This window comes from Eretmochelys imbricata, chromosome 6, assembly GCF_965152235.1.
Source record: "Eretmochelys imbricata isolate rEreImb1 chromosome 6, rEreImb1.hap1, whole genome shotgun sequence".
Classification (NCBI taxonomy): Eukaryota; Metazoa; Chordata; order Testudines; family Cheloniidae; genus Eretmochelys; species Eretmochelys imbricata.
In genome coordinates, this window is record NC_135577.1 from 11,304,730 (window position 1) to 11,328,534 (window position 23,805).

General features: G+C 47.2%; 1 protein-coding gene across 1 annotated transcript in view; it reads left to right on the forward strand.

Moving 5' to 3' along the window:
- Positions 1–8,124: 8,124 nt before the first annotated feature.
- KDM2A (lysine demethylase 2A) overlaps positions 8,125–23,805 on the forward strand; it is an 83,951-nt gene continuing 68,270 nt past the window's right edge. The window contains exons 1-3 of the mRNA XM_077820814.1: positions 8,125–8,206; positions 9,014–9,041; positions 12,309–12,413. Coding sequence (XP_077676940.1) covers positions 8,187–8,206; positions 9,014–9,041; positions 12,309–12,413 — 153 coding nt within the window. The 5' untranslated portion in view covers positions 8,125–8,186. The remainder of the gene's footprint in view (positions 8,207–9,013; positions 9,042–12,308; positions 12,414–23,805) is intronic.

The following is a 23,805-nucleotide window of genomic DNA, read 5'->3' on the forward strand; positions in this document are numbered from 1 at the left end:
TTAACTTAATAAGCTAAGTGAATTTAAAGCAAAAAGGTTTCTCTCGCCATATGCTTACAGCAGTCTGGGTGGATTTTTCAGCCAGGACCCTTCCCCTAGTTCAATGATGCTTCTTTTGTCTTTCAAACATTGTTGATGCCATGAGTACAGATGAGGGGAGAGGTGATTTGCGGCCTCTGTTCCTCATTTTTATATCTTTTCCTCCTCTCTGAGACTCCTCTCCAGCTGGGGTTCAGGAGACAGCCAGTCTGTTAACTAGGAGACAGCCAGGCTGTTCCACTGCCAAGATGTAAATTTCTCATTCACACTCTTCTTCCTGCCAAAGAATGGCCGTTTAACTCGGTGGTAGTCCATTTGATTTGTTGATACCTGGCTGAGGCATCAGTTTGCCTTTTGTCTATGAGGAACTGGTTTGAGCTGCTTCCCCAGCCTTGGAACATGTCTTATACAGAAGAATTTTATAACTTACTTTAACAACGTTACACGTTTTACCATGACAATAATGTTCAGCGGATTATGAGTTTTCAAGTGATACCTCACAAGGCATACTTTGTACAAGATTTATCATAATTTTGTAAAAGTGGTGGACATAAGAGTACAGTCTGTCACAGAGATTCACTACAGCTTGGCTGGGGCCATGGGTTAGCCAGAATGGACTTGGGTTGGGATTTAACCTTTCTTTCTCTGTGCTCACCTAAGACTTCCTATGCTGTATTGCAGCTGACTAATAAATCCAACTGTTTTCACAATGCTATGTGAATGTCACTGCAAATACTTGCAAAGGTGCATTAATGCCTGAAGAGTGGCCAAGTCCTACCAGGAGTCTGTCTCAGTTGGACCCACTGGACAGAGCTCACAGTGTGAAGCAGGAGAGCTGAAGCCTCAGAGATTCAGTCTCAGGAGGTCGTGAGGCTGTATGGCCTGCCCTGAAGGAAGAGTGAGACCCCTTGGCATATCAAAGGGCTTCCTCCAAGAGACTACCCCAAAGCTGAGGTTGTAGCACCGATCCTGTGGCTCCATGACACAGTATAACACACAGTGGGGAGAGGCCCCTTGGATCCCTTCCTTGAGAATACATGTGGTGGAGCAGACTCTGTTCATGAATGTTGGGATCCTGGTTCCTGTGAAGCCAGCCAGCTCTGCAACAGACTAAACTTTGGGGCAGAAACCTACTTTATTAGCTAGGAAAGGGAACTATTAATTGTAGCCCTAGTTTGCTTTTTTGATTTTTGTTTGGCCTTGTAACGAGTTGTTTCCACCACTCTCTCTTGTTTCTAGTTGAATCTTTATTAGTTCTGAAATAAACTTTCTTTGGTTTTATTGTAAGTGCTTACAAGTACTGTCTGTTATACACCAGGGGTGATTTAAGGTTACACTGGGGGTACCCTGCTACTTTGGGGGCAGAGGATCTGGGATTTCTGCGAGTAGCCAGTGTCAGGGGATGGATATTGCAGGGGAATGCTTCAAAGGGCTTCAGTGATTGAGGTGCACCTATTACTAACCTGCAGGGCAAAGACAGGGTTGGCATAGCCCAGAGGAGAGTGCTTGAGTGGCTAACAGGCCAGTGGTGGTAGGCAGCTAACACCCAGCCACCACGGGCAGAGCTTCCTCTTCCAGAGGCAGGAAGTAACCAGATGACTCACAGTCCTGGGTACCCCAAGAACAGTCACAGAGGCAGCATCTGACCTTCACTGCCCCACCCCTCAAATCCCAAAGGGGCGGCATTTCACCATCACTGCCCACCCCAACAGCCCACAGGGAGTGGAGTCTCACTGTATGTCCAGGCACATTGTGGCACCGCTGCATGGTGTGTCCCATGAGCCATCAGCTGCCACTGCATGGAGAAGCCAAACATGTGGGAATGCTTTTTCCCTTGTAGTAGGGGACCGAGGCTTCACCCTCCTCTTCACTGGTGATGAGACAGGAAGCTCCCTGAGGAGCTTTCCCTGGGTCTCCCCCTGTTGCTCCCTCTGGTTCAGCCCCACCAATAGTGGCAAAAGTGGGAGCTCTGGTGTGGTGCAAGAACTGGCCTCTGCTGGCACTTTTAAGATCTGTAGCTCATAGAGTGTGTCTACACTGCATAAAGAGGTGTATTGCTAATTCAGTTAGCTAACCCAGGTTACAATAGCACTGAAGACGTGGCAGTCATTGAAACCAAGGGGTACAGTGGATTCTCCATCACTGGCAATTGTTAAATCAAGAATGGATCTTTTCCTGAAAGATCGATTCTAGTGCAGACAGGAATGATTACTAGGAAGTCCTATGACCTGTGTTACACAGGGGATAGGCCTGCATGATCACAAAGGGCCCTTCTGGCCTTGGAATCTATGAACTGAGCTTTTAACTCGGGTTAATGGTGCAAGTTAAAGCCTGCAGGGGAGTCTGAGGCTAAGCCAAGTTAAAAGCCAAGTTGCCGCGTCTTCACTGCTATTTTCACCCAGGTTAAGATCAAACCTTTTTTAGCAGTATAGACATACCCATACTCTGAGCCAGGATAGATGATAATAAATGCTGCTGATTTGTCTCCCCAGCCTGAGCAGGATTGATACCATGTCCGAATCTGGATCAGATTTGCTTTCTCAGGGCTTCCTTTATTACTCAGATGCAAAACAAAGCTATTCCCTGCTCAGAGCAGGTTGCAGGAACTCAGAGACCTTTTGCTTGTGTCTGTTCTCCTCTGCTCCAGCCCCAGTTCCAGAAAGCCATTGGTTTCCCATAGTGCCCCTTCCCAACGTTGTATGATGAACCTGCTAAGCAGCAAACTACAGTTCCCATCCAACCCTGACCCCACTGCACATCCCCTTCCCCTGTCTAGACTGAGTATAATAATGACACTGGCTTTTAGAATCACTTCATCACTCTCACCTGGGAGATAGCTGATGGGTAACAGGTGAGGCTGGGCCCAGCTCCCCTTAATGGGCCAATCACCCTGTGAGAGGTCATTATTCCATCAGTGACCACCTGAGGACCTGTCCACATTGGGGGCTGCCATTGTTGCTGCCAGTCATAGAGCAGGACCAGTGGGAGGAGTTACCGGAAAACTTAGCCCCACAACCACCCTCCCACAAGGCTAGGAGGTCCCGTACTCAGGAGCCATTTTATGCTCCCTGTGGCAATCCAAGCTCACTCACTCACTAGCTCAGCATTGAGGGCCCCGTGCCACAAGGGGAGCCCCACCACCTAGCTCTGCCTCCCCCACACCCTGTGTGATCCCTGCCCCCCAGTGATGATAGCACTAGAGCTCAGGGGCTGGGATGAGGTGACTTTGTGCTGCCCATATCCCTGATGCATAGGCTGCCTCACCCTCTGCCATTCCCACACAGAGCCTGGGTCCTGGGCATCCTGGACGTGCAGGATGTGCCCTGGGTCTGGCCCCCCTCAGAACTCCTCTGTGGCTCGCAGGGAGCTCTTTCCTGATGCCTCACAGAGCTCATGGTGGCTGGATCAATCTTGCGCTTAGCAGATGATCCAACCACTGGCCATAGAGATTCTCCCCACAGAGTAGGAGCAGGAGATATGCTGCACGTTCAGCAGGGTGATGGATGTTCTACCCCTCACAGCTGCTGCTCCCATGGGCAGCAGGATGCTGTGGGGAGTCAATCACCCTGGGCGATGGAACAACGGCCCCAGAGAACATTCCGGGGCAGCTGGCAGCAAGAGCTTCATGTGGCTGGGAGTTGGCTCTCAGGGCTCTTGCCACCCACCCTCCCGCCCCCGAGATCTAGCCTTAAAGTGCTGTTCTGCTCTATAGCCCTATTCTCTGTTGTGATCCAGCCCCTGTACGGCCGGGACGTGGTGAAAGTGGGTGGAGACAGCCCCCAGGGAATAACCCACTGGCAGAGGGCCTCCCTGAGCAGCACAGAGCCAGCACAAGGTCTTGATACTGATCCCCTTGTTTACCTCTAGCATCTCAGCCCAGGGGAGCTCCTATATTCCAGCTATTCTCTGCTTCCCATGGCCCGAACTGCCCCCTTCCCTCCCATTTTAGTGCTCAGAGGAGAATTGGGGACATCGTGGCTTCGTGGGCTTCATTTATCGCAGCTCACTAGCTCAGAGACAAACTACATGCCAAATTTAGAAGCAAAATGAAGCTGCTTTCCCTAACCACCTACCAGCCCTACAGTCACCACCTGAGGTCCAGGAGGCTCCTTCCCTCTCAAGCAGCAGCCAGAATGAAGAGTTTGCAGTGGGCAGCAAGCAGGTTCATGGTTCTGCTAGCAGTGCTCAAGGCAGACAGCAATCCAGCTCTCTCTCCTGTCGCTGTGCTGGCTCTGCAGGGACAGCAGCAGGAAAGCAGTCAAACCTGGCTGTAACTAGCCCTGACTCCAATACCCATAGGGAACAGGTTGAGGGAGGAAAAAGGGATCATTGCTACCTACACGCTGTGACTGTACTTGCTTCCTTCTTCTAGAGCAGTGTTATTATATGTAACTACAGTAGTGCCTAAAGGCTCCCGACCAAGATCTGGGCCCATTGTGCCAGGCACTGCACAGACCCCTGACTGACATCTGGGCCCATTGTTCCAAGCACTGCACAGAGCCCTGACTGACATCTAGGCCCCATTGCTCTGACCACTAAACTCCCCTCCCCTCCCAGAGCCAGGGCTAGAACCCAGAAGACCAGTCTCCAGCCCCTTGTGCTCTAACCCAACTAGATCTTACGCCCCACCCAGAGCTTGTAAAAATAAAACAACAAACCCAGGAGTCCTGACTTCCAGTCGCACAGTTTGAAGATTAAACAGACATTGCTCATTAATAATAACTTGGTGCATCATAGTGGATAGCCCTGTCCTCCCCAATCAGAATGGAAACCAGTTGTTCCCAAACAGACTGATAGAGAAAACTGCATCTAAAGAGGAGAAAACTCATCAGGAGGAGCTACAAGATACAGTGAAAGGGCAACAGCTGCAGACTGGAAGGAAGATTTAGGGACTTGTGTTTTGCCGATAACCTAATGGTCCCTTCTGGCACTAAACTCCATGACTGTATGAATGCAGGTAGATACAATGCTATGGTTTGGCAGGATGGAGCTCAGAACAAGTTTGCAGTTTGGAAGTGGGAAATATTTCACTGTTATCAGTGTGTTCGGACAGGAAGTTGTCATTGCTGCCAGACCCCAGGTACCCCCATTCTTGCCATTCATAAAGGCAGCAGAGGGGGATTCACTATCCTTGCAGGCCAGGAGAGAAGTAGAGCAGAAATATCCAGCAATGCAGTTCCCACAATCCATAGATAGGAAGAACCACTCCTATTGCTTTTCATATGGGTTTGTTTTCACTGGATTTTTGTACCTTAATTGCCAATTAACTAAAGGTACTGAGCCCATTTGTAGCTGCTAGTGTGAACACTCTCCACCCTTTTGTTCCAGGCTAAAAATGGTCAGGCCCAGATCATCAAAGGCATTTAGGGTCCTACCTTCTGTTGAAATTAATGTAAGTTGGGAGCATAGGCCCAGATTCACAAAGGGACTCAGGTCATGTCTACACTATGGATGCTGTAGCGCCATAGTGTAGACACTTTCTACATCGACAGAAGGGGTTTTTCCAACCCTGTAGGAATTCCACCTCCCTAGGAGACAGGAGCTAGGAGGCTGGAAACATTCTTCTGTCCAGTAATTGTGTATACATTGGGGATGAGGTTGGCATAGCGACAGTACTTAGGGGTGCAGATTTTTCACACCCCTGAGCACTGTAGTTATGTCAACCTAACTTTTAAGTGTGGACAGACACTTAGAAAATCACAGGAACAACGCTGTGATCCACAAAGCCCAAGTGGGGTGCCTAGGCTCCACGTATGATGAATGGGGAGAAATAAGTGCCTTAGAAAACAATCTACAAAAGCCACCATGCCAGGCCGGGAGCCACACTGGCAATAAGAAATACACAGTCCAGCCTGCCTCACCCGCCTGGCACAAGCTCAATTCTCGCCTTCTAATCTCCAACACTGAAGCCTGTGGAGCGCCCCAGGATCTGTCCACCTCTTGATGCAGATTTACACCCTTCCACACAGAAGGGGGCTCTGACATTTGGTTCCACATCCCTAGCAGACTCCTTGGCTTGGGGTCTGCATAGCCATCAGGGAATCCAGGCGGCTTGGGGACTCAACCACCTGCTTCTTCCTTCCAAGTCAGTTCCCTGATACAGCTTGACCTAGGTGCAAACAAAATGTTACAAGGGCTGGAAAATATCAATGGCACAAAATTTAGGGGCTTTGAATTTCAGGGGCACTGTATCTTTGTATAACAACCCCAAATTTGGCTCACTTAGCCTACCCTGGAGCCCTATGAGGCTCGGGCATTTTCAAGACAATCTGAGCAAGCATGTGGATTTTAGCACACTTTGAAAAATCATCTGTTAAACAGCGAGTCTCAGCTTTAGCTAAAGCAGAGCAGTTGCTCTGTTATCTTAAAGACATCTTCAGGATACCTGCTCTTTTATAGCACTTTTCATCCATAGATCTCAAAGCACTTTACAAAGGAGGTCAGCATCATCCCCCTTTCACAGATGGGGAAACTGAGGCCCAGAGAAACAGCACAATTTGCCCAAGGTCATCCAGCAGGCCAGTGACAGAGCTGGGAATAAAACTCAAGCCCCAGATCAATGCTCTGCTCATGGCCTCTCTGCACCAGTTACACATGGTCATGTTTTCAAGGTTTATTTGCAACAGCTAGAAACTCTAGTTCTGTTATTTTTTCATGAGAGGTGAGATTCTGATTAACAAGAAAGCAGATTGGGAGACGTACTGGTTTCCTGTCCCAGCTCCAACCAGCCCTAGGCAAGGAGTGGGATGGAGAAACTATTCCTACATGGGTGCCTTCAGGGTGTGGGGTTGGAGACACCTGAGAGGGCAGAGGGGATGATACAGCATGACCTCCATGCCAGCATCTGGTGGAGAGATACTGTGTTTATCCCCAGAGCTCTAGGGAGAAGGGTCTCAGAGGCATTCTACTGTGTGTGCCTCCACAACTGTACAGAGAGCGGGTATCTGCACAGATTATACTGTGAGCACCCCAGGTCTGTGTGGGGAGGGGTCTTGGAGGTGATATGCTGTATGTCCCCAGGCCTTTGTAGCGAGGGGTCTCAGAGCCACCTACAGTTCTGTGGGAATGGGTCTTTGGGATGGGTATACCCCATTTACCCTCAGAGATCTGTACAAATAGGTGACTGAAGGGTTATAGAGTAGCAGCCATGTTAGTCTGTACTCGCAAAAAGGAGGACTTGTGGCACCTTAGAGACACAAATTTATTTGAGCATAAGCTTTCGTGAGCTACAGCTCATTTCATCTGATGTCCCCAGGGCTGTGTAGGTCACACTGGGGAGCACCCAAGTTGTGTGGGGAGGTGTTTGGGGGGGTCACATGGCTATGTGGGGAGCAATGGAGCCACACTGGGGGAGTCCCATAGCTATGTGGGGAGGGGTGGGGTTACACTGGGGGAGCCCCATGACTGTGGGGGGTCACTCTGGGGGTGCCCCAGAACTGTGGGAAGGCGTGGAGAGTAACACTAGGGAAGCCCCAAGGCTCCGTAGGGCGTCACACCGCAGGTGCCCCTGGTCTGTGTGCGGAGGCGTGGGGATCACACTGGGGGAGCCCCTAGCTCTAGTCCACACTCCCTCATGCTCAAATAAATTGGTTAGTCTCTAAGGTGCCACAAGTACTCCTTTTCTTTCTGCAAATACAGACTAACTCCGGCTGTTACTCTGAAAACTCCCTCTGCTGTCACCCGCTGTGAATTTTCTGAGCCTTTTGGAGTTTGCTACTACGCATGCGAACGGGTTCCAGGATGGATTAAGCTGATAGGCCGAAGACCGGTGTCAGTCTGTATTCGCGAAAAGACAAGGAGTACTTGTGGCACCTTAGCGACTAACCAATTTATTTGAGCAGACCGCAGTTGGACTCGTGGCGCGGCTTTTGCGCATGCGCCAAAGGATGGTTGGGAGGTTGAGCCAAAGCGCCTGCGCCGGCGTTCTCGACAAGAGGACGTGAGGTTCGTGCGCGTGCGCCACATGGGAATGCCCGTCGCTCTCTGGGTGGCGGGGTAGGGAGGTCGCTGCGCGTGCGCGGCCAGTGGAGCCTGCTTGGAACGGGAGGGAGGAAGCCGCTTGGGAGGAGGTCGCGGCCGCGCAGGCGCAGTGTGGCGGCCGGGCCGATCCTGTGTGTGTGTGTATGTGAGAGTCTGACGGGTTCAAAATGGCGGCGGCTGCTCCTGTGTGAGGAGGGGAAGCGAGTCCGGGCGGGGGGTGGGGATGGCAGCAGGGTGCCGAGCCCGCTGGCGCTGAGACAGAGCCGGGCAGGGCAGTGGGGCGCTGGGGTGAGAGCGGGGGGCTGGAGACTCTTGGCCTTGGGGTGCCGGGTCGGGGGGGGGGAGGCGGCGGCTGGGGGGCGAGTTAGGGGTAAGGAGATGGGATTGGGGGCGAGTTAGGGGAGGGACACCCCCCAGAGTGATTCCCTCATAGCCCTAGGGCACCCCAAGTGCGAACTCCCTTGGGGTGAGTTTAGAGGGGGAGATTTGAGGTGGAGTGATTGAGGGGGTGGGGCAGGAGATTTGAGATGCGTGTGGGGTGAGTTAGAGGGTGGCGTGGGTGGAGATTGGAGGTGGGGTGACTGGGGGTGGGGCAGGGGGTTTGGGGTCGTGGGCTGGGGTGAGTTAGGGGGTGGGTGGAGATTTGAGGTGGGGTGATTTTGGAGGTGGGGGGGCTGGGGTGAGTTGATTTGGGGGTGGGGTGACTTTCCCCTTAGGGGCATTGCCTGTAACTGGCTGAGAGTCTGTTCACTGGGTGTGTGAGGGTTTATTTACGGGGGGATGTCTGTGTGGCTGCTCCCAGCCATGCTGAGAAGGGTGAGTGTTGCAGGCACCCCGAGACCGTCCTGGCCCCCTTCTACGAGCAGAGCTGTTTTCCTGGGACTTGCCATCCCTTCTGGATACTAGGATCCTCTGAGCACCCAAGATGAAGACAGCCATGCGTGGGATTTAATTTCTCCTCTCTTTATTTTTCTGAATCTTTTTTCATCCCTAGAAAAGGACAAAGGAGAAGAAGAGACCTGGTGAGAGACTTGATTTTCTTCATATCCCCCTGTTTTTGCCAACAGTGATGAGTCTAGTGACCTCTCCAGTGCCCAGGGTCTCCCTCCTCCTCGACCCCTCTAACTTTATGTAACTCAGTGAACCACGCATTTTATTCTGGCTTCTTAGGAGCAGCCAGTCACTGGCATTATCTCTTCTTTGCCTTTCTCCTCAGAGATGAGCTGGGATTTGTATGTGGGGATTGTTTAATCTCTTTATTATATTGCACTGTTCTCATTTGTTTCATGGTTTTAAAAAACATTTTTGAAGAAAGAGAGCGGGGCACTGGGTGGGGGTGGGGAAGAGGTTGGTTTTATCCCTGAGGCAGGGAGAAAGAGTTGATGGGATTTCTTTCCGTCTTGTCTTTTACTACTCTTAAATACAAAACTTTGTAAGGAGTTTTTCCCTGACTCCTGAAGAGGGAGAGTAGGTTAAGACTTCTTGTTATTGACAAGTTATCTGGTATCTGTGAAACTTTTGTTTTAATAAGATGTGCAATTTAAAGTGAGTTCTGTGTTACTGAAGGATGCTGGATTGACAGTTCCACAGAGATTGACATCCTGAATGTGTTCCCAGCACAGCCAAACCAAGGCAGTAGCCATGCTATCTCCTTGCACTGTCGCAACCAGCTGCCTCTCTGCCCAGGCCTAAGATCACTTCTAAGGATGAGGGGTGGAGAGTTAATTCTGTAGGCCAATATCTGAATCGGCCTTCTCTGATGAGACTGCTAGGGTTGGGGGCCTGTTATACCACAACTACGCTATGTAATTTACCATGTGTTGTGGCACTGTTATGATGTACTAGTGCCCTCGTTATTATACCATAGCTTGTCTGTGCACATAAGAAAAAACTGTTTGACTGTTGCTAGACCATACTCAAGCCATGTAAACTGTCCATAACAGCGGTTCTCAGACTGTGGGTTGGGACCCCAAAGTGGGTTGCAACCCCATTTTAATGGGGTCGCCAATGCTGCCTTAGACTTGTTGGGCCGAAGCCAGAGTTTGAGCCCCGTTGCCCAGGGCTGAAGTGAAGGTCCGAGGGCTTCTGCCCTGGGTAGCAGGGCTCAGGTTACAGGACCCCTGGGCTTCAGCTTTGGCCCCCCTGCCCGGGCTGGTAGAGCTCGGGCTTTGGCCCATCCTGGGTGGTGGGGCTTGGGCGGGCTTAGGCTTCGGTCCTCTCTTCTGGTGTCATGTAGTAATCTTTGTCAGAAGGGGGTCGTGGTGCAAGGAAGTGTGAGAACTCCTGGTCTATAATAAACTTTAAGTCACTGGTGGTAGCAGTGGCGGAAGTGTTAATATAAACAGGGCACTGGCACTTTAACCATCGTGTTGTCTGATCTTGCTCATAATGGGTAGATATGACTTGATGGTGAAAACACCAGTTGCTGCTTGAGCTCTTTTTATGCTATCACTCCTATTGCTACCAACCATGGGAGATTTCCCCAAACAGCCTAGGAAAGACAAGGCCATAAAGATTGGGCTCTTTAATTTAGTTATAATACAGCATTATCTTGTCCACGTAGAAAAGATCAAACAATATTATATCAGAGCACCTCCATGTGATAATAGCGCTACAGTGGGGCAAATTCTGAGCTGTCGAATCTGTCCACACTGGTCACACTTATGGTGACTAGATAGCAAGTGTAAAAAATCAGGACAGTGGGTAGGGGGTAATAGGTGCCTATATAAGAAAAAGCCTCCAAAATTGGGACTCTCCCTATAAAATCAGGACATCTGGTCACTCTAGTCATGCTACCTGCAAGTATGTTGAACTACTGTTAGAAGAGTTTCTGCGGATTTTCCCTGACAAACATCCATGTGGATTTGTTGTTGTTGAAGGGTAGTGGGGGAGCTGCAGAGAACCACATTACAAACTATCAAGAGGAGGAGTCTACAGCATGATTTAGGAGACATGCTTCTCGGAGAGAGACATCTGAGTCTCTAAGAAAACCGTGCTACAACCCTGCTGCCACTGTATGTTTAAGTATACATTTGAAGCCAGCATGGTTCTGAATCCCAAAGTGGAATGGCTTACTGATGACTCTAATGTGGAGGCATCTCCCTGAACTGAGAATACGAACTCACTTCACGTAGACCAGAAAATGGTAATGACTCCAGATTACTAGTCACCTGGAGCCAAGCTAGAACCCCAAGGAGTTAATGGAGAAAGGAGTACATAAGAATGGCCACGCTGGGTCAGACCAATGGTCCATTTATCCTTCTAAATGACAGTGGCCAGTGCCAGCTGCTTCAGAAGGAATGAACAGAGCAGAGCAAATTTCAAGTGATCCATCCTCTGTCATCCAGTTCCAGCTTCTGGAAGCTGGAGGTTTATGGATACTCGGAGTACGGGGTTGCGTCCCTGGCCATCTTGACTAATAGCCATCAATGGACCTAGCCTCCATGAACTTTTCTAATTCTTTTCTGAGCCCAATTATACTACTTTCCTTCACAACATCCCCTTGCAATGAGTTCCATAGGTTGACCGTGTGTTGTGAGAAGAAATACTTCCTTTTGTTTTGAACCTGCTGCCTATTTCATCAGGTGACCCCTAGTTTTTGTTTTATGAAGGAGTAAATATTAGCTTTCTCCACACCATGATTTTATAGACCATGAATATATCCCCACTTTGTCGTCTCTTTTCTAAGATGAGCTGTGCTAGTCTTTTAATGTCTCCTTTTATGGAAGCTGTTCCATACACCTAATAATTGTTGTTGCACTTCTTTGTACTTTTTTTCCAGTTCTAATACAGTTTTTTGAGATGCAGTGACCAGAACTGCGTGCAGTATTTAAAGTGTGGGCATACCATGGAATTATATAGTGGCATGATATCATCTGTTTTATTATATATCCCTTTCGTAATAGTTCCTAATATATTAACTTTTTTTTTATTGCTGCTGCATATTGAGTGAGTGTTTTCAGAGAACTATCCATGATGACTCCAAGATCTTTCTAAAGTAGTAACAGCTAATTTATACCCCGTCATTTTGCATGTATAGTTGGGATTGTTTTCCAACGTTCATTACTTTGCACTTATCAGCATTGAATTTCACTTCCCATTTTGTTGCCCAGTCACCCAGTTCAGTGAGATCCCTTTGTAACTCTTTTCAGGAGCTAGCCCATTGCTGTTCTGTGGCCTCTGTACATTGTATTGCGCAATGTTACAGTCACGAATGAAGAAATGAAGGCTTAAAGGAGAGTTTCTAATAACTGTGTGCAATCTTTCACTATTTCATTTTGGTTACTAAGGAGGAAGAGGAGGAAGACAGTAGCCCCGGAGTGTCCTTCTCACTCTCTTCAGAAGAGTCAGAGATGGAGCCTGAGGAAGAGAGGATCCGTTACAGCCAAAGATTGGTCAGTATTCACTTTTTACCCATCAAACTCTCACTGTTAGTCTCTTTATTTGCCTTTCAACCCACAAAAAACACCCTGGCTTTATAGTGGGAGCAGGCTCATTACCACCCCATGTAGCAATGAGACTAGCATCTCCAGCTTATCCACTGAAACATATAACCACTTAGGTGGGCAGTCAATCAGATCATTTAATGCCTCCAATTCACATCATACAAGTGTGTCTTATTGTGGGGAAACGTTATAACCGTGGTTGTTACCAGCCCAATACATGGCCCGGACGATTGGAAAAAGGCAAATATAGTGCCCATATTTTAAAAAGGGAAGAAAGAGAACCCGGGGAACAACAGCCCAGTTAGCCTCACTTCAGTCCCCAGCAAAATCATGGAGCAGGTCCTCAAGGAATCCATTTTGAAGCACTGGGAGGAGAGGAATGTGATCAGGAACAGTCAACATGGATTCACCAAGGGCAAGTCATGCCTGACCAACCTCATTGCCTTCTATGATGAGATAACTGGCTCTGTGGATATGGGGAAAGTGGTGGATATATCCTGACTTTAGCAAAGCTTTTGATACGGTCTCCCACAGTATTCTTGCCAGCAAGTTAAAAAAATATGGGTTGGATGAATGGACTGTAAGGTGGTTAGAAAGCTGGCTAGATTGTCGGGCTCAACGGGTAGTGATCAATGGCTCTGTCTAGTTGGCAGCCAGTATCAGTTCCCCAGGGGTCAGTCCTGGGGCTGGTTTTGTTCAGCATCTTTATTAATGATCTGGATGATGGGATGAATTGTACCCTCAGCAAGTTCGCAGATGACACTAAGCTACGGGAGAGGTAGATATGCTGGAGGGTAGGGATAGGGTCCAGAGTGACCTAGACAAATTGGAGGATTGGGCCACAGAGATCTGATGAAGTTCAATAAGGACAAGTGCAGAGTTCTGCACTTAGGAAGGAAGAATCCCATGCACTGCTACAGGCTGGGGACTGACTGGCTAAGCAGCAGTTCTTCAGAAAAGGACCTGGGGATAACAGTGGACGAGAAGCTGGATATGAGTCAGCAGTGTGCCCATGTTGCCAAGAAGGCCAACAGCATATTGGGCTGTATAAGTAGGAGCATTGCCAGCAGATCGAGGCAAGTGATCATTCCCCTCTATTCAGCACTCGTGAGGCCGCACCTGGAGTACTGTGTCCAGTTTTGGTCTCTTCACTACAGAAGGGATGTGGACAAATTGGAGAGAGTCCAGTGGAGGGCAACGAAAATGATTAGGGGGCTGGGGCACATGACTTCTGCAGAGAGGCTGAGGGAACTGGGGTTATTTAGTCTGCAGAAGAGAAGAGTGAGGGGGGATTTGATAGCAGCCTTCAACTACCTGAAGGGGGGGTTTCAAAGAGGATGGAGCTCTGCTGTTCTCAGTGGTAGCAGATGACAGAACAAGGAGCAATGGTCTCAGGTTGCAGATATTAGGTCTAGGTTGGATATTTCAAATCACTATTTCACTAGGAGCGTGGTGAAGCACTAGAATGGGTTCCCTAGGGAGGTGGTGGAATCTCCATCCTTAGAGGTTTTTAAGGCCTGGCTTGACAAAGCCCTGGCTGGGATGGTGCTGGTCCCGCTTTGAGCAGCGGGTTGGACTAGATGACCTCCTGAGGTTCCAACCCTAATATTCTATGATTCTATGACTGTTTAAGCTTCAAAAATGGAAAAGTCACAGGTCAAAGAATATGCTTTCAGACATAAGAAACTGGTATAGTTGTTACTTGTGACAAAACAGGCATCTCTTAGTATTTGGGGCAGATGGGGAGAGGAGGAGTTGGGATACTGTGTAGCTTAAACTGGGGTGGCTTTCTGTTGGCATTACATTGGCCCAGATCTGACTTGAGTATACTTTTTAACCTGAGACTGTCAACATTTAAAACACTACAGTAGCACCACTATAGAGCTTCATTGTAGACACTGTACAACAACAGGAGGCGCTTCTGCTGTCACTTAGTTATCCACCTCCGTGAGTCGACAGAAGAATTCTTCTGTCAATTTAGCACTGTCTACACCGGGCTTAGGTTGGCATAGCTACAGCCCTGAAGACATAGCTATGCCGATGTACTTTTTCAGTGTAGACCAGCCCGAAGGAAATCGGCTTTACGCTGAAGTTAGTTTGAACTGGTTGTGTGTGTCTGTCTTATTTTAGTATTCGCACTCCAGAGGCCAGATCTACACTAGGAAAGTAGGTCACTATAACTACATAGCTCAGAGGTGTGAAAACCCTTCACCCCTGAGCGACAGATAAATTGACCTAACTCCCAATATAGAGAATGCTAAATTCATGGGAGAATTCTCCCATCAGCATAGCTCCCACCTCCTGTACAGGTGGAGTACCTACACTGACAGGAGAATCCCTTCCATTGGTGTCGGTAGCATCTTCTCTGTAGTGCCACAGCAGCACAGCTGCAGCAATGCGTCTGCACTACTGCAGCATTTTAAGTTTAGACCTTCCCTTAGAGAGTCTGAGATTTTATTAATGGTGTCTGTGTCTGGGACAGAGTTCCCATTAAGAGAAAAGAAGAAAAGCTGGTGTTCTTTCATTCCCATTTCTTGGAGAAGTTGTGCTAAGCTGCATGGTCAGCTTGGTCTCTTTGCCCTAACCCTCAGGCTTTTGACTGCTGCAATTAAATCTTTATCCTTTAACTCTTCAAAATAAAATCAGTTGGCATGAAGTCTAGTGAAGTGGTGCACTGATCTCTAGGATTAGGTTTCCCAGAGAGGTCGCTTTCCTTGTCATCTAGTCAGTCGCTACTTCTGTGCCTTAAGAGCCTGCGGAGAGCAAGCTGGAGAGTTGTAACTAGTGCTCACCTTGTAAGGGTGAGGTAGTAATTGTAATCTGTAGGGTAATTGGTTTCACTCCCACTAAAGAATTTGTTCCTTAGAGGAAGGAGAAGTTAGTAGGGCCATGTTTCATCTTGACTTAATGATAAAGCTCTAGTTTGAGAACTGTGTATGGCAGGGGATAGTGTTGGTTGCATCTTAAATTTTGTGGATATAATCTTCAGGCTAAACATCTGGTGCAGAAAACATCTTAGTGAAAGACACATTCTTCATACTTCCAGCCCCTTATGGCTTCTATGGGAAACTCTGAAGTAACTCCTACAGGTTGTATAGTTAAGTCATTGTTTGCCAGCCATGCCTGTTAAAAATGGCTGTAGTCATCAAACTTAAAATTACCAAGAACTTGGGGTTCTTTTACCTATAGTTGAAGTGTTGATGGTTTAGCGCCAATATGAACTGAATAAACAGCAGTGTTGAAGTAAGTTCAGACCACAGGAGAAGGAGCATGGCTGGGGATTAGAGCAGAGGACAGAGTCATAGCTTGGTTCTCTATCTGGTTTTGTAGGTCTTCCTGTGGCCTTGGGTAAGTAAGTGTGGCAGAAACCTCAGTGAAAGTTTTGCCAGAAAAATCACACCCACAACCAACATAGCTAGGTGAGTAAAAACCCTAGTGTAGATGCAGCTATGCCATCAAAATGGCTTATTCTGATAGCGTTAACTGATGTAAACAAAGAGATATTTTGCCAGCATGAGCTTTCTCCACTGGAGGGGGTGGCTTGTATAGCTCTACTGGTATATCTGCACTGGCAAACCCTTTGTCTCATAGGGAGATCTGTCACATGGGGGTTATGACGTTTAATTTATTAACGTTTTGTAAATGTCTGCTGCTTTCTTCTCTGTAGTGACTTTGAATTTACCATGCAACCACTTTATTTGGACTTCACTGCCACCCCCTTCCTAATCTCCTCTGCTAAAAGTGATCAGTGGTTGAAGATCTGTTGGGGTTAACTCTGAAGTACCAGCATTAACTATTTAACATCTCGTTGAGATGAATGGGCTGGAAAAGTAATTCTCCTAGCCCAGGGGTTCTCAAACTGGAGGTTGCGACCCTTCAGGGGCTCATGAGGTGTCAGCCCCCTGCATGCCAGGGCTTTGGCTGTGAGCCATGTGTGGAGCTGACAGTCTGAGCCCTTCAGAGCTGGGTGGCCGGAGAGCAACAGCTGCTGGCCATGCACCCAGCTCTAAGGGCAGCGCTGCCCAGCAGTAAAGGTAGCGTGGTATGGAGGGGAGGGGGAGTCACTTTTTTGGGCCAGTCATCACAGCCTGATATATTTTCAAAGGGGGTCCGAGCAAAAAAAGTTTGAGAGCCCATGTACTAGGTAATGCATTGGGCAGTAGCAGAGTCAAGAAGACTGCACTTCATCAGTTTACATTCTGTTTTTTTCTGTAAAGTTATCATGGCTGCAAAGAAGGCTAGAAACTCTTCTAAATGCAAGCTTTGATTCTGAGGAGTCCAAGAGCGTGTCTGCTACAGGGACACAGTTACAGTGCTGGAGCACCATAGTGTAAATGCTTCCTACATTGATGAAAGGGGTTTTTCCGTTGCTGTAGTTAATCCACGTCTCCGGGATTCAGTACCTAGGTCGATGGAAGAACGCTTCTTTAATCTAGCTGTGTCTATAGTGTGAGTAGGTTGACCTAACTACATCACAGGGCAAACAATTTTTCACAGCTCTGAGTGGTGGGGGTAGGTCAAGATAACTACAGCGCACAGGACGCACAATTTTTCACAACCCTGAGCGGTGTAGGTAAGTCCCTCTAGTTTTTAGGTGTAGACCAGGCCTGAATGTATTTGAGTGAGCAGCATGACACCAATTGGATGTCAAGTCTATGGGTCAGGCATTTGACCACCGTGGAGACTGAACTTCCCGCTTAGTGCCTGCAAGGCTATGCTGGCAGGAATGGTAGTGTGAGTAGGAAGCATGAACTGCAGATGTTTAGGCTCTACCTATGCAGAATGAACTGAGAAATTCATTCTCCTGGGGCTGTCAATCCAATACTTTTCACACTCAAAGACACCACTTAATTCCGTTTTCATGCAGACATGTACAGATGGACATTGTAGTGAATACAAGAGTTAAGAATTTCCGGTTAGTCATCTGGCCATTTTGAAGAGTCTGATTTGTCATACTGCATCAGAATACTGGTCCAACTAGTCGAGGATCATGTCTTCAGCAGCAACCAGTATCTGATGCTTCAGACGGAAATTAAAACCCTTTCCATATTGCACTTGGCCACTTGTAGAGTGCTTACAAGAGGAAGATTCCTCTATGACCATCTTACTGGCTGAAACATGATACTTTATCATCCTTGCATCACTATCTGAGTTCACAGAACCACAAAGGTGTTTAGTTATCATGTTGTGCCCACCCAGTGTTGTATTTGTCTCTGTGGTCCCTTCTGATAGTGAGTTCTACAGTCTATCCTGTAGAGAAATGGCTCTGTAGTTTGAAAAGTTACTGCCCCTTACTCTTGTGTTATGGAGCCAAGGTATTGTTAGTTCTGGAGATTCTTTTCCTGTCAGTGGAGCATCATTGGTTTCAGTGCACAAGAGCAAAATAATCCCAGCTTCCCAGATCTGTTTGGGTGGATTCAACCAGACTTTTAAATAGTATTGGTATAAAAAAGAATTTCTGTTCTGGCTAATGATTTATGGCAGTGAAAGGGGAATTCAGTCTTCAAGGCCTACTCAAACCTTGTCTTCTCTGATGTTAGTAAGAGCATGGAATGGTAATTGTGGGCAGTTTTAATAGCGTAAAAATGTGCCACTGGAAACATAAACATTGCCTTTCATATACTGTCAGTTGCCAAATAGTCATTGGTGGGAGCTATATGCAGTTGGCACTAGAGGGGTGGATTAGAACCAATGTGTGAAAGACTCCATATTTTAATCCCTTCAGCAATCTAGGGACACCATGGGGGTGGGTGGTGGTGGTGAATATTTGAATCACAGGAATAAGAAATCTCAGCCTCTCGTTACTCAATGGAACTTAAAGCCTTATCCATATACACACGAATTAAGACTTGCAAGACCCTTGGGAGAGAAATTAGGGATTGTTTCACTCACCACTGAAATTGTTCCACAACTGTTCAGTAATGAAGTTTAAATTAGGAAATAAAGAGCAATAACATTGTATCTAGTCAAAGCAGTTTGACTAGAATGTAGAGCAATAAAGTGTCATTACCTTAGCTGGAAATTCTGCCCGCCACTGGGTCTTTTATGTTGTCAAGTCATCAAGGCAAAGGGTCTTTGTCTCAAACTATCTCTTTGTGTTTGTACATAGTCAAACACGATGGGTGCCTTGATTGCTGATTGGGGCCTCTGGACCCTACTGCAATACTTATAATCTGAAAGGCTGCATCTCCCATGATGGCTGTTTTGTCATAGAAGAAAATGCCTCCTATAGAATGGCCGATACTGCTTTCCACCAACTCTCCTCCCACTGACCCTAGGTGTTCTTGGAGATCTCCCATTTAAGTACTGGTTTGGCCTGACCTCTGACTAGATCCACATGTGAAATCTGCAGACGCTTTGTATGAGAGAAACTCTGTCCCCACCAGCACAAAGTGAGAGCTCTTCCATTCGAAATGTGAACCTGCTTAGACGTGTTTGATGTCCGCAGTATGAAAGCTTATGCTCAAATAAATTGGTTCGTCTCTAAGGTGCCACAAGTACTCCTTTTCTTTTTGGGAATACAGACTAACACGGCTGCTACTCTGAAATCAGTATCCCCCCAGGCACTAGTTCAGATATGCTTTACAGTGTGTGGAGTCATAGAATAAGGGAAGGTGCTCAACCACAGTTTCTGCCACTGACCTCCATTATGCTGTAGGAGGGATCGTAGTCTGTGTTTTGGGGAAGCACTCAAGGCAGGGATGAGAGACGGACTTTTCTCTAGGAAAATGTCCTTTGCAGTAGAGTAAAACATACAAGTATAGTATGTTTTATACTTCGTGTTTTTTAGTAGCAGTGAAACTGGCTAGACCATTGTAACTCAGAATGCTATGCTGGGAGTTAGGAGCAGGGGAAAGGGCAAAATCAGTGCACCCCAAAGCACTGCAGCGGGGGTGGGGATGGGGGGGGGGAGCAACAGAAATGGAAGAGTGGACACATCCCCATCCTCTACAGCAGGGGTTCTCAATCTTTTTCTTTCTGAGGCCTCTGAAACAAAAACTCCACGGCCCACCTGTGCCACAATAACTGGTTTTCTGCATATAAAAGCCAGAGCTGGCGTTAGGGGGTAGCAAGCAGGGCAACTGCCCAGGGCCACATGCCACAGGGGGCACTGCAAAGCTAAGCTACTCAGGCTTCCGCTTCAGGTGGCGGGGATCAGGGCCCCAGGCTTCAGTCCCTTTCTGCCCTGGGCCCAGAAAATCTTACACTGGTCCTGCTTGGCGGAGGCCCCTGAAACCTGCTTGTGGCCCCCCCAATAGGTCCCAGACCCCTGGTTGAGAACCACTGTTCTACAGCAATCATAGATATAGGGAATTAAGAGTGGGCAGGGTCTTCCACTCTAAGCCATCTGCAGCTTCTAAATTGATCATACCTAGGCTAGCATCAAAATATAAGCCCCAGTGGAAGGAAGCCAAGTAGCCCTTGGCTTTCTAGCAGTGGGGGATGTTGGGGTGGTCATCAGAATGATTTCTCTGGCTTCTGTTGGCCTTAGGATCTCTTGTATTGGCCTGTACCAAGTAGTAATAGCTAACAATTGACTTTAGATCTCAAAGTGCTTTACAAAAGAGATCAGTGTCATGTGTGGTAGCACATTCTCTGCTCCTTGAAGTCTTTAAACCATGATTTGAGGACTTCAATAGCTCAGACATAGGTGGGAGGTTTTTTGCAGGAGTGGTGGGTGAAATTCTGTGGCCTGTGCTGTGCAGGAGGTCAGACTAGATGATCATAATGGTCCCTTCTGACCTAAATATCTATGAATCTAGTCCTGATCCCAGTTATTCAAGTGCTTGCAACTATGGCTGTGTGAGGTGGCAGGGTGGGGGTGGGAAGTGGCTTGGATTGCCAAATGCATGCAGCTGTGGATGCTTGGGCGGGTGAGAGGTGCCAAATATACTTGCATGTGAATCTGGATGGGTTACATTCACCCCATATTTGTATTCTAGGACTGCCTCCCAGTTTGGGAACAGATGCTCTGTGAGCACCTACCTTGACAGGCTATACTTTGTTAAATCACCTAAGAGGACCAACTAAAGTGGTTCTCCAGCACACTACGTGAACCTCGTGTGACTGAATGCTCTTCAGCTGTAACGTGATCATAGCTGCTAAACACACCTTACTTTCCTAGTCTAGACAGGACTTGTGAGACTAATCACTTCAACCAACTCACTCCTCCCCTTGGCCTCAAAAAATGGGTTTCAGGCTCACTTCACTAACAATGTGTGGGCAGCAAACTATCTTGTCTTGTAAAGACTCTGCTCATATTTAGCCCCAAACTTAGTTTTTGGACGTATTTTTAATGGAACCTAATTTCAGTAGAAATGATTACTTGGAATGCCCTGAAATGTCAGTGGAACAATTACAGTATGTTAAAGCATTTCTCTGCAGTATTTGCATCCTAAACATTGCAGCCTTGTGCTAGCCCATGACAGAATCTGAAGAAAAAAAAAGACTAAAATGTGACTCAGTTGTGTTCATTTTCTCTCAGCTGAGACGTGCAGAAAATAATGCTTTAAACAAACATTTAAAAGGCTGATTTGCTCTTTACTATTTAACAGAGCTGTTTTTAAAAACTGACTGTCCCTTTAACATGATTTGTAAGCTGCAGTGCTGACTGAGCTGAAGAGACACAGATGAGCACTTTCAGTTGCCTGTCAGATACTAAACAAAGTTTGCAAGTAGCATCAGTGTTTCCTTTTAATGAGCATGAACAGGTTTTATGGGGTTATCCCTGCTGGAGGTGGTACTAACTCCTTAGGATACCTGTTCCTCCCCACTGGCTTTTTATTGTTCACTAATCCTTATTTGTTAGTCCCAACTCTGGGTCTGCAGTTCAGCAGGTGGTCCTTTGGGACAGACACTTCATGTGATGGGGCAGTGGCACTGTGTTTAGAGGAAAAACAAAAGCTCTTACCTCAGTTTGAATTAGGTCATTGTCTGTGCAAACATTTGGGGCAATTGCTCCCTACCATTGGGGAAAGCTGTTAACACTCCTGATGCACAGACCAGATTTGCTGATTCCAGGGAAGGAGAGGACAAGGATGAGCTTAGTGGAGGGCTCTAAATGGCTAGTATGAACTCTGAAAGTTAATTCAGTGGCCATTGTTGACCTTTCAGTTCATTGGCTTTCAGAATTATGCAGTCATTGTTTTGTTAGGATTTAACTACAAATCCAATGATCATATGAAAATGCCCAGAGATATTCATCACTGTGAAAGAGAAGGAAGTTAAGGATCTGAGAGACCTGCCATAATCAGTGTTGTATATGCGCAATACTGAGCTCTGCTCTTATTTGTGGTCTCTAGTATATTAATACAGCACTATTAACCAGTTCTCCCTTCTAGCAGTATAAGAAATTCCATAGTAGGTCAGATCTTTGGTCTAGCTAATGTATTTAATATGTTTATTATGGTAGTGCCTATGGGCAACTCAGTGTAGGGACCCATTGTGCTAGGTATTGTGCATAGAAAGTAGCAGATGGCCCCTGCACTGAAGAGCTTACAATTTAAATGATGATGGGAGAAGGGGTATAACGCGCAAGCAGAGCGTGCAATGTAATGTCAGCAAATGGCAGGTTTTTTCCATGATTATTTTGGGGGTGGGTTTAACTAGAAGGGGGATCATTTCTGTTGATATGAGGCTCGGTTAAAGATATCCCAAAAAACTAACTCTGGGGCTAAAGAAAACAAAGGGCAGAGGGGGACAGGGCAGGAGAGAAGAGGATAAGAGGACACTGTGGAGGTGAAGCTGAGGGGAAGAGACTGTGAGGGAGCAGGAGTGGAAACGTTGGAGCAAACAGCCAATCAGCACAGGACAGAGAAAATCCAGTCAAAACTGTAGACAGTTCTCTGAAAGTCCAAAGGTCACTGCTTTGGCTGCTTCTGCCCCTGCTGGCTGGAGTCTCTCCAGCCTCTGATATTTGCCCATTCTCAGTACTTTAGAAAGGAAGATGGGAATAGGAAACAGGCACCCTAATGCTAAATAGGTTTGAGGGAGAATGAGTTTGAATGGATCAAGAGAATCAGCTGGAGTCAAAAGGTGATGCACATAATGAACAAATGTGGACTGTTGTTGGCCTTTGGGGGGAGCATTCAGAGAATGGCACAAGTATTTGGAAATGGGATATGGAACTTTTTTCTCATGTCTTTCAGTTCCAATATGGCCCAACTTGGTAGTGTCTGAAAGTGGTTACCTCCCACAACTGTTCAATGGTCTGAGACATGAGTCAGTCTTAGTTCAGTTCCTTGTGAAGCAGTAGTTATATTGAGAGGAAAGATGGCTGGTTAAGGTACTGGTCTGCAACACCGGAGATCTAGTTCTGTTGATAACTTCTGCCAGCGACCTCTTGTTTGACTATAGGCAAGTTACTGAGTTTCTTTGTACCTCAATCTTACCATCTGGAAAATGGGAATACTAATGGATTTGTCCTAAACACCTCTATATGAGGCACTCGCACAATGAGTGTGTCTATAAATGAAACCTAAAACTACCACCACAATGGGGTTCCATCTCAGCAGAGATGCCAAGATCTAGATTGTCCTTAGGAACTGAGAGCTCCCTTCACCCTAGACATGCTCTGTCTGATTCATGGTAGAGGTGTAGTTGCAGGGTGGCATGTGTTCACTCATAAGCATGCTTTGATGCTTCCAAGTTTGTATCTGCTCTGTTGATGGAGGTTCCTAGTCTTCTACCTTGCTGTGGTGGGAAACCTAAACTCTCTGCTCAGGCTGACACCTCTTGTGGAAGCCAATGGGGGAAACACTTAAGCCATGTCTACATTAAGGCAATTCACATACTGTAATCAAATGAGGGTTTACTCTGGTGTGGCTTAATCCAGGGCATACAGAAAGCATAAAGGTAGGCTCATAGAAATTCCTTTAGGTTGGTGTCTACTCCAGATCTACCTTTTAGCTCTACCCCTGCAACTGTGAACAAGGAGACCTTTGAAAACAGTGGTGGAAAAGGGAGAGGCTCCATAGCAGCCCACAGGCTACCAGCACACATTGCTCATAGCACTTTTGTCAATACTTCAGTTGGCTCTGAGAAACTTGGATGAAACCTAGCATGTGACTTGATCATCAAGGAGAGAGGGAGTAATGTGTATAGGCAGCAGGAAAAGATTCTGAGTCCACTTGATTGGATTTCTCTCACCTTCAGCTCTGAAGGCCTCTCTTAGAGAGGACTATACCTGTTCAAATTTTGTGCAGGTGTTCCCTAAAAGAGAACTGAATAAGCGCAGTGTTGGTACCTTTATGCTCTGCTTGTCTCTGTTGCTGTAGAAACAGTACTTGCAGTAAACAGCGTGAGCTCTCTGTGCGGGGACTCTGAATCTTGGTGGAGACAC